Below are 11,476 nucleotides of genomic sequence, written 5' to 3'. Positions count from 1 at the left end.
TGAATGGATTCTCATTTTTGTATCAAGGTTTTTGACCTTGAGTCCCGATGCTGGACCGTCTGTGGAGGTCATTCCTTCACAAGGAGGGACACTGAGATGGTGACTAACGCTTCCTTTAACAGGTTACGTCAGAGCCAAGAATAGACCAGCCTGGAATGTGACCGGAATTCCTGAAAATGGTGTGAGATGTGTCTCAGTGTTCACCTTCTGAGATCTGAGGAGATGCTGTAAGCAGACTATAAGAACATGCACTAGATCTCTATCTATCTATCTATCTATCTATCTATCTATCTATCTATCTATCTATCTATCTATCTTTCATTCATTGACTGATTCATTCATTCATTCATGGATGTAATTCTCTTCTGCTGCTGGTTCTTCCAACTCCCCCTGACTGCCTGGTTATTTATATTCTCTGAATCATAGCCTATATTGTCATGGCAGAGGCGCATGCGCAGTGAAGAGCGTGAAAATGTGAATCATCGATGGAGAGAGAGAGAGAGAGAGAGAGAGAGAGAGAGAGAGAGAGAGAGAGAGAGAGAGAGAGGGAGAGGTGACTGTAGAGTGATGGGACCCGGCTGAGGGAGCAGCAGCGAGCGATCACTCTCCGAGCTGCAAATGACAGGTAAATAAACATTTATATTTTGAATATAGTGACGAGGCTCGTGGAGCATTGCCGCGCGGAGGCTTTTCTAAAGAGCGTCAGTGTTGATTTCCAGCGCGCGTCGCTCCAGTCCGTGCACACCGTCCGTCCGCTTGCACATCTGGATCATGTTGCAATATATTAAAAAAATCTGGATTTAAATGCGTGGCTTTTGTTTTCTTTTCTTCTTTGTCATAAAACGATCACTCCATGCTAAAATTAAAAGCATTTTTGGCGCTGGTATCTTAATGAAATCAAAGTAAACTTCAGCCACATGATTGGACTCAGGTCGTGTTTTTTTTTTTCCTCTTTTTTCCTTTTTTTTTCAAAACCTTTCAGGTGATGTTCTCGTTCACATTCTCATTCATAGGATTTTAAAGTCCACCTGTCTGAAGTGTGTTTTTGCGTCCTGAGTGGGGGCTGGGAAGGGAAGGGAAGGGAAGACGGTCGGATGAGGTTTGTTTTCAGACTGGCGTCACACATTACGTGTGTGCGTGCGTGTGTGTGTGTGTTTTCCTGCTGGGCCGAGGGCAGGATGGAGGCTAATAATGGCGCTCAGGCTCCAGCGGCTCCTCGGGCGCGTTGTAGGCACGGATACACTCCGCCGTGCGTCATTTCACTGATTCAATCATCTCAGCTGAGATTTCACGTCCAGGACGCAGCTCCTGCTACAAAACACCGAGCTTCACCCTGTTCAGCTCCAGTGAGAGGTTGTCTGAGATTTTGTGCATCAAAGCAGTGCAACAAGAACACCAGTGTTGGATGACATCATTTTTAAAATTTGCAACTTTTTCCATATCTTTGGAAGTTTTCCACACAGGTTGAAAACCAAGGTAGCTTTTTTCAACATGACTTTTGAGGCATTTCATGGAGGGTGACAATAAAAGTGAAGGGTAACATTTAGATGGGAGAAATTTGGATTTTAAATGTAAAGGACAGTCATTACATCTACTTTAAATTCTAAAGATGCTAAAGACCCACGACCATGATGATTTCACACTTTTTTAAAGTTCCTTACTTAGATCGTTTACTTTCTCCCTAACTCTCAGCCTACATATATGTTGTTGCCATTTTTAAAGAAGGAACAGACTATAGATACTTGAATAAATGTTCAGAAATACAATTGCAAAAGAAGAGCTCTGAAAAGATGCTACATTTTAAAGATTAAAGAAAGTCACAAAAAAATCAATGATGCTAGATGGGATCAATTTGGTATAAGATCATTGATTAATAATATGTGATTGTATTCAAAGTGATTTGATGGAAAATAAACTGTTATCAGTACTTACATCTTGTAATATTGCTTGATTTTCCTGACACCTCATTACTGTTGCTCAAGCATTTTAGCACACCTAACTTCTTGATTCCTTAAAAATGTCCTCAAGACTTCTTTGGGCATCTGTGGTTCACAGATAAAAGTGTTGTAGTGAAAAGATCAGCTTGGAGGAACCATTGTCAATAGTGAAGCTACAGAAGGCCACAAACAATGTCATTTTAGAATTTATTGATTAAGTTATGATGGCAAAGTTATGGCGGGATTTCCTTGTTTATAAGTGAAAATGGAAAGTGGGCCTGTCAAAAGAGTTGAATTAATCACATAACTTCCATAGTTAACTGTGATTAATCACATTTTAAATTGCATGTTTAAAATTCCTTTTTTTTTTGTTGTTTTTTTTTTTGTTTTTTTTGCATTTTAAGGTAGGTTTAAGTTCATAATGTGAAGCTTTCATCAATTGCGCCAGAAAGTTAAGATGCTGTAAGTAAATTACAACAATGAGCTTAACTTCACCCAGTCTCCATGAATTCTGCACGACCTTGCAATTTTGTCCAATCACAGCAACTTAACAAAATTGCAAAGCCTCAGTTCTGTCTCATTGTCTCAGTTGGGAACCAAATGAGCACAAAGACATAGTTTCCTTTTCGATCTTTTTATATTTCCTTACAAAATAAAGTACCATGTCGACCAACTTAATACAATGTCTACATCAAATACAGTTTTCAAAATGGAAAAAAGCTCTATCCCCAATTCTGTGATTAATAATGATTTTAAAAATTAATCTTTTGTCAGCGTTACTTTAATTCATCGTAGTTAATATGATTAACTCTGACAGCCCTAATGGAAAGTTAAAGGGCTGAATTGAATCAACATGAAGTCATTCAGTACTTTAGTTGCTGAGTTGAAACTATGATGCTTTGTTCATGATTACTTATGACTGGGCTTATTTACGTTTGCTTGCTGAAAAAAAAAAAAGAAGCATTTTCCATATGTTTCCTTTTTAGTTTTGTGTGTTTCAAACTCTGCAGCCTAGTTCTAAACTCAGGAAAATAATTGTGTACTTCTTTTTATGCTAACAATGTGGTTGCTTTTGCCAATTCTGGTCATTTTTGGTTCAGTGTGGGACTTTGTTAGTTTTCAAACTATAGGTCTTTATGATTGCAGTTTTTCCTCAGTCATCACGAGACTTGGCTTTGAGAATAATCATCTCAAATGTTTCTCTGAATGCCATGGTGAGTTTACAGAAGGTAGTTTATCACCTAAAACACCGGCTTGAACTGTTAAATTCAGTGATTTATTCAAAATAACAGAGCAGCTGCTTAATCACATCCGTGAATCCTGGAAATTCTCCAGTTTTAAAAAAAGTGTTTAATGCTTTAGTAAAGTTTTTCACTGTCAGATGCCAGTGGAAAGTAATGGTAAAAGTCAAGTTGTCTCAAACACACATAGAAACTTGCTTTTCAATATAACAAGTTCAGTGTATTAGCAATTTGTTTCATTTGATGTTAACAGAACAGAGTATTCATATTGTAATGTCGGCGACGGTGAAATAAGGAGCGTTTTGGTATTCCACAAATCCGACTTTATTACAGGAACACAAACACATCACCAATGGAGCTTCCTATGCCACAGCAATACCAAGAATCACTCAGGGTGGAACATGAACACAGAACCCGGCCAAAATAACACACTAAACGATGCATAACGTAATGTCACAAAACAACAACTTAAAAGCAATAACACAATTGAGTTTGAAACGAGGAAAACACCCCCCTCGAGAACATGTCCCATAATGCCTTTCGGCCATTCACCCCAGACCGCCGCTACAATATTTTTAATGCAAAGTGTCTTCAGAAGCTTTCACATGAGATCTAGTTCGATAACTTACTACAGAAAATTACTGTGGCATGGACCAAAACAAATCCAAAAATCAGCCAAAACATTTTTAAAGAAGTATTTGGATGAGTGTGATATGTAGCTCATCACAGTTAACTATTAAGACAGTTAACTAACTGGCTGGTACGATTCCTCAGCCGCCACACGTTTTTCAGTTTGTGTATGTTTGTGATATGAGAAATAATCGCTTTAGTAATCGTTGAAATTATGTAACTGTGATTAAAAGTTGAGAAAAGCTCAATAATTTGACTGAAAATCATTTCATTTTATGGTCAGTGCACCGAAATCCAGTGTTAATTATACAAACCTGCAGAAAATTGCATCAATCCTTTTGCATGCTTGTATTAAAACAGTCACATCTGGCTGAAAACGAGAAATCCAAAAGTATTGTGAGAAATAAACAGATTGAAATTAGATTCGAACTAATTGCTTTGAAGGTAATTTTCTTTGCAGGAAACAAACAAAAGCATTTGAGAAAACTGTAACAACTTCTGGGACCTAGCAGCATCAAAAAGCACAGATCCTGTTGTGCTTGTTAACTGCTTCCAATATGAAATGTTTGCTCTTCATGTGCAGTCTGCAATTACTGTAATTGTTACACTATTACTCTTCATTACAGTTATTAGAAATCCGGCTCAAAAAAGTGTGTTTTTATCAACCTTGACCTGCCGTGTGTGTGTGTATATGGATGATCTCATACTTTCATTCACAAAAAAGAATAAATAATGCCGGTGAAAGCGGTCCTTCCCTGCTTCCACACCTCCAAACATGTCAACATTCTATCCACGCAGCACAAACACACAACAGACAGAATTCATCTCTGAATCAGGACTGAAAACAATCCCAAAAACAGCCTGCCACACACTTTGAACCACAGCATCTCTCCATTAATGTTGGCTGCAGTCCCAACAGTCAAGGGCATTGGCTGATTCTACAAAAGCTACAACTCACTGTATGTCTGGAAAGGTTTTACATGATCAAGAAAAAATATCTGCATCTCTGTAAAATTAATGCATATTTACCCGGAGTAGAAACCCGACCTTGACACAAGAGCTGCAGCTGCTGTTCATCATTAATACTTTTCTATTATCATATTATATTTTTCATAATTTAGTAGCAGGATGATGAATACTCTTTCAAACCTGCGAGCACACAGAGTCTTGGTGACATCTGGACAGATCTGTTCATGACAGTCCTGAGCAGGTGCAAATTAAGTGATAATGTGATTAACACTGGGTACTACAGAACAGGGTGTCTTATTATACTAAAATATTCCACGAGTCATGCCTCTGCTACATTTTCTGGCCGCGGTCCTGACGCATCCCTTCCACTGTGAGTATTTATGTTTGGCAATTTATCGATGTCAGAGGCTGTGCATCTTACCTAAACATCCGTCAACCTGGAGACCAAATCTTCCCCGGGGTTGTCGCAATCGCAAAAACACGCAGAATAAAATTACCCTAGCCAAAATTCAAACTTTGATGCTGCATGATAATTACTCATTTTGATCATCACTTAGTATTATTTATAATAACCGTGTAGACATTAATTTGTTTCCCAAAAAATGCTCCCAGATACCAGCTCTCTGCAAGACGTGTGTAACCAAAGTCACTTTATTGGGGATTACATCACCCAATTGATTTCCTTGATTTACATGGCTCTGTTGATGAGCCAGAACGCCTATTAAGCCTCCATTTGTCATGCGAGGCATAAGATCACACAGCGCTGCTCTGGAACCATAACACAGTGAGTTATTGCTTGACTGGGATTTGCATTGTGACTTTTTTTTTTTTTTAATCAGTTGACATTTACAAGAAACATTGCCCACAGTGCAATCAATATTTTATTTTCATTTTTGCTCCACAGTCCAACTCCATTGTGCTGCAGCAGTTACATAGAAACTTGTGCGTGTTGAACGACAGAGCCTGTTAATGCATGTAGATCGAATTTCATCGCATTAACTTTGAGAAATAGAGCTTGTATTTGCTTCTCTTTTATCTTGGGTTAGTTTCTTGTCAACACTGGCAACAGCAAAGCTTAGTACATTTACCTTAAAGTAAAGATGCCATTTTCATACGGAGGCACCTAAAGACTCATTAATATGATCAGAGAATTGTAAATAATCTCTTTTTTTTAAAGCATGCATCAATGGATGAGCAAGTTTTGATATCTGACAATGTGTGAAACATTAAACTGAGAGATACTTCAAATTTACCAAGGGGCTACTCAATACAGATTTACCAAATATTCATACTTTGCATTGTTTGTATTGGAAACTGTTTTCAGAGCATGAACATTAGAATAAAACCTCAGGAGTAAAAAACAAAAACATCAGCATGATGAATTCACAAATACTAAAAGAGATACTGACTGCATTCGCCACAACATCAAAATAACACCTGTTATAAATGTTACTGGTCCCTCACATCACATTTCAGTCTGTTTGAGAACATTACGTAATATTACAGCATGACAAACATGTATGGGTGCCAGTAGAGAACGGGGTTAACACCGGTGAGCTCGGTGTGGTTTTATGCGTTACACCTGTGGGCTACTGAGGCGCCGCGTCGGCTGTGTGTGTATGAAATCCCCACCATGGACTGAGCTGCAAGAAGTCTGACCAAAGCCTGTGGTTGTATTGTATGACTCTGAGAAGATTTAATATGCATAATGTAATTTGCCGAGGGGAGAGGATTTGCTTTTCGGTTTATGGATCCATCTTCATGGCTGCGTTATTTGTATCGCCAGTGGGAGGAAGAAAAAAAATCTATCCCTCTTCATTTTCATGAAGACGATGGAAAACACAGAAAGTATTGCAACATAACAATGGTTCATAGCTGAAACTGAAAAGTCAAAGTAGGATTTTTGCTGTCTGCGCTGGAGTTTTTATGACCTCAGACTTCAGGCTGCAACAACATGGCAATCCTGGATTTGCTGTTCTGGGTCCACAAACAGTGCCACCAAACCCAAACAGTCCAGTAAAACCTTAAGTCAGAGCATCTTTTGTCATCTCTCTTTTTTTTTTTGAAAATACATCAGCCACCACAACCCAGTGAATCACAACAATGTGTAATGTCTGAAACATTTTCAAAGACAGGCAATGAACAACCTCTTCTTCTGCAGAGGAGCTAACAGTAGCAGATATCAGCTCATACTCAGGTGATTCTTGGCACAGAAAACACAAGAATATGACAAGATAAACACCAAAACACTCAAATAACCTCTTTCACAAAAATAGACTTTGCTCCCATCATAATGCGCGGCAACAAAATGTTCTTTTCCCCCCTTGAAGCGCAATAAAAAAAGGATTCTGTGCATGTCAGCAGTCTCCGCATTCAGCTGGAAGTGTAATATGTCATGGTTTATTTCCCAACAGCCGACAAGGAGAATGCATCATTAATCTAGATGCACCGAGGCGGCGTTGACCTCAACACGGTGTTGCGTAACTTTCCAGCAGTGTGTGTGAGGGCACATGACTGTGTGTATGAACATGTGGCACATGTAAATCACTGTGCACAACAATTACCCCTGAAGTGAAAGCGAGAAACAGTTTGTCCACAAACTGTGTGGGTGGCCTCTTGAAGAGAACATGCATTCATGAATTCATGTGTGTGCGTGTGTGTGTGTGTGTGTGTGTGTTCTCAGGGAGACAGATGTGAAGGATGACTTCATGCACAGAGATCTGCGGGTCAGACTACGGAGAACAAGCTCAAGCCAGTGGAAATTGCCAGCAGTATGGAGTCCGATCCTACCTACACCAGGTAAGAGTCGAAACAGGAACACAATAACGCGAAGAGGAAATCATAACCAATAAGTATTCTTTTCATATTTTGTTGGTTCCAAAAGATTTGTTTTTGTCCCTGATTCAGTTTTATGAAGAGTGCACAGCTTCTATCTGGGAACGTGACGAAGATTTTCAGATTCAGAGATCGCCGAGCAGGTGGAGCTCTTTACTCTGGAAGGTGAGGCTAAAATACATCTGATACTCCAAATGTTTTAAGCAGCCAAAAACCTTTCAGCTTACACAATATCTTTTTGGAAACCCTCCTAAGATTTGTACCATTCCATGTGCTCCAGGTCTGTCTCGCGTTCGGCGCCCTGATCATGCTCGCAGGCCTGATTGTTGTTTTGGTGGGTTATGCCACTCCAACCAGGATTGAAGCGTTTGGTGAAGATGACCTCCTTTTTGTAGACAGGTAGAGTAACGCCTATTAAACCCAAAAGAATGTCTCAACTAGTTTTTATTTATTAAACAGAGTTTTACTGTGTTTTACAGGCTCCATACAGTCTCATATCCAATCATTCTTACTCTTATAGTTTGTTTTATTGCAAAAACGCTGTTGATTGAAGCAGATCTCAATACTAAAATACAGCTGGTGTTCCAGAACACGGAATATATTTATTTGGAAATCACGTAGAGAGAACTTTGGATCCATTGCAACAGGTTGATCACACACAAAATGGCAGCAAATGTGAATAAATGACAGTGCAACACTATAAAACGCTGCATCAGACTAACTGCTTCCTGTTCGGCGCAGCCACGCAGTCAGTTTCAACCGTGCACTGGACGTGTGCAAGCTGACGGGCGCCGTGCTGTTCTGCGTGGGAGGCACCTCCATGGCCGTGGGTCTCCTGCTGTCTGCCTTTGCCAAAAGCTACTCCAAAGAAGAATTGTATCTCCAGCAGAAGTTTAAGGAGAGGCTGGCAGACCTGCATGCAACAGTTGGTAAGGCTTCACTCTCGACTCTCCCGCTGGATTTCTCAGCAGAAGGAGGAAGATTACTCATACAAGGAGATTGGTTTCTCCTGTTTCATTTTGAAGGAAATGCACTTTGAAGCAGATTATGGAAAAGCAGGGATGGGGCAGTAATGCCATTTTCTCATTGAGCGGCGGCAATTCGTGACAGGAAAATGAGACAAAATACGTGAATTAGCAACCCTTCTCGTTTTGAGTAACATTGAACTCTTTAACAAGATTCACACGGCTCAAACGTTTGCTTCTTGCCACTGTATTGCAAGTGATGAACAAATGTTGTGAATCGGCGGTATAAGTTATGCCAGACAAGTGAGAAATGTTCCCCTTTTGAATATGAGGCTTTTCCCCAGTCCAGCAATCATCACAAGTCAGGTGAAATACAGCTAAAGAAGAAGAGCAGAAACCAGACTAACATCCTGAAAGCTCATTTGTAACTTCAGGTATCTTCCAATTTGCAGAAAAGGGTTTGAGGGATGTTTTGAACCATTTTCTTCAAAAATTGAAGCTGCATATTTGCAAGAAACTGACTCAGAGGAAGTAACCGTGAATGCTTTCTGAGACATGATAGAAACACAGAATGAAACAGGCTCATTGACACATGCATGAAAAAACATGCTCATAGTGATGCAATTTTGCATTATTGATGTATATACAGTCCTGTCCTGATGTCTCGCTGATTTCACTCCAGTCACTATTGCTCTGATGCTCTACTTCCACCCGGTCCTCTCATTGAGCATCGTCCTCTCTGTTATCTGAAGCATTAAAGATGCAGCATTTTACAGCCGTCAAATGGAACATCAGCCCCAACATTCAGCACCCAAGGCCAGTGCAGGAGTCCACAGATCACATCCAGCATGGTCCTTTAGATTCTGGCTCCCTTGGTGTTTCATAAAAATTCAGTAACAGCTGAATATTCAACTATAAATATAAGACCACTATGTTTTTTCAGATGTATTTCTAGTATTAAACACTTGTCTTGAACCAAAACCATTACTCATTTGTGCTCATAGCCCAGTGAAAAGAAGCTTTACAAGATAAAATGATATGGAACATTAAAAACCGAATCCGATTATTTTGCTGCCTAGACCAGACTAACTTCCAGAACCCTTTATGCATTTGTCAGTGTTTGCTTAACTTTAGGAATAGGCTGTTGAGTGACATAAAAAAAATAAAATCAAATTTCCATCCAAACACCTATAACTTATAAAGTGACAAGCTTGTACCTGCAGCTTCGCAGTTGAATGAAACGTCAAGAAATCAGTTTTTGTTCTCAATGAAAGTCTTCTTTTTAAGAGTAAAACTGCTGTCCATTATCTCCAGGTACCCCGGTAATGAGAGCTCCAACACCCGGAGAGGGAAAGGTGCCCGTCACTCTCTCTAAAGTCCAGAACATCCAGCCAGTCACTACAAAGTCAGAGACCTGATCCCAACGGAGGCACAAGGAGAAGCGTGTGTGTGTGTGTGTGGACTGACTGGTGTGCAGACTCTGTGAATGTGTGTGGGTGGATGTCTCTTTTGTGCAGGTTTTTTTTTCTTCTCTTATTTTGAAAGGTCAGCTTTCATGATAGATAGTATTGGTTGGTTGTTTTTATTTGCCATGCTTGACATTAAAGCCCGGCTTCAAGGAGTTAGTTGAAAAGAACAAAGCTTTTCCTCTCGTTCATGTTGTGAAACACATGATTATGTAATAACAAAAACGCACGCTGATTTTCAGTTTTACTCAGAAAATCTGCAGCAACAAATCAGAGTGCACCCGCTGAAGAGCAGTGCCGTGGTTTACAGTGCTTCGTTTTCTGTCAAGAGGACTCACATCTGGTGAAAGTGATTCGTGAGTCTTCTCAGAAGTGATCAAAGTAGCACAGAACAATCTTTACCTCTGTGGACGGTTTAGAGCTGCTTGTACGTACAGGATATTTATTTCTTTGAGCGTGTACTTGTTTGTTCAGCTCAAGATCAGCCGTCGGTCATAAAATGAAGGTTCTCTTAAGGCTGCTGCTGCTTTGTCCAGTCGCACACGAGTTATAGAGTCTTTACAGATTCTTTAATGCCGAAATGTCGACTCTGATTCGACACAAACACTGATTAAAACAGACCTTAAGGGCAGATTTACGCTGACATTTTCATCTGTCTGATTAGCCTCCCGACCATGTTTCCTTCAGTAAATCTTCAGACAGGATCAATAGGCGAGAGCAGACAGACAATGGACGGCGCATTGAACTAGACGGAACATGGAGAACAGCGCGGCCTGTCAGATTACCGTCCAGATTTGACAAATAAGGCGCTCATCACGCTTTTTGAGTTTTTGGGGGGGTTTTTTTTCGACCTGAACACGTTTGTTCTCCTTGTGGCAGAATCGAGCTGGAACCGGTGAAATCGAGCACATTGTAAGCTCAGTGTCTTCAGCTGGAAGTTAGGAGCTGGTGAAAATCGAGACGGGGAGAAAGAGAGAGGTGCAGAGAGGCAAGCAGCAGCGAGCAGACGGGTTACATAAGAGAGGGATGACGAGAGCACATCCCACACTGCAATCAGGCATCAGCCGCATCGCGTCTGACAGCAATCACTGTGCTCATGTCGTGAATCAAAGACGCTTCAGAAACAATAACTGCCGTCCTGGTCTCACACACAACACTTGAAAATACATAGGTTAATACACTCAGCCAAACATGCAATATGTGATTCTGCTGAACTAAAGTCATTGAAGCCTTTTGAGATAAGTTGTGTAATCTATATTAAAAACATGTGATGTTTGTTTTTAGATCTATCAATGCTGTGTAACTGTACAAGCACAACCGGTTTTTATTGGGCCTGTCCTGCTGCTTTTTAAGATGCTGTGTCTGAATGGATTTTACTGCCGAAACAGAATTTCTATGTTTATTTGCACAGAACTGCAACAGATTCTAGTTTC

General features: G+C 40.1%; 1 protein-coding gene across 1 annotated transcript; it reads left to right on the top strand.

The window, feature by feature from the left end:
- Positions 1–512: 512 nt before the first annotated feature.
- On the top strand, positions 513–10,204 carry nrsn1 (neurensin 1). Its single transcript, XM_030103356.1, has 6 exons — positions 513–625; positions 7,461–7,576; positions 7,685–7,777; positions 7,893–8,011; positions 8,354–8,541; positions 9,892–10,204. The coding sequence occupies exons 2-6, from the start codon at positions 7,478–7,480 to the stop codon at positions 9,993–9,995; spliced, it is 603 nt and encodes a 200-aa protein (XP_029959216.1). The 5' UTR covers positions 513–625; positions 7,461–7,477; the 3' UTR covers positions 9,996–10,204.
- The last annotated feature ends 1,272 nt before the right edge of the window (positions 10,205–11,476 follow it).

The sequence above is a fragment of the Salarias fasciatus genome, chromosome 11 (genome assembly GCF_902148845.1).
Source record: "Salarias fasciatus chromosome 11, fSalaFa1.1, whole genome shotgun sequence".
NCBI classification, from domain to species: Eukaryota; Metazoa; Chordata; class Actinopteri; order Blenniiformes; family Blenniidae; genus Salarias; species Salarias fasciatus.
The sequence above is the reverse complement of the archived record's forward strand: the minus strand, read 5'-3'. Positions and strand labels throughout refer to the sequence as shown.

Bases quoted from the DNA above. Each gene is read 5' to 3' on its own strand.
- nrsn1 (XM_030103356.1), top strand. From the start codon at position 7,478: ATGACTTCATGCACAGAGATCTGCGGGTCAGACTACGGAGAACAAGCT. The intron at 7,577-7,684 runs GTAAGAGTCGAA...TCCCTGATTCAG, and splicing joins TCCGATCCTACCTACACCAG to TTTTATGAAGAGTGCACAGC. The intron at 7,778-7,892 runs GTGAGGCTAAAA...CATGTGCTCCAG, and splicing joins GGAGCTCTTTACTCTGGAAG to GTCTGTCTCGCGTTCGGCGC.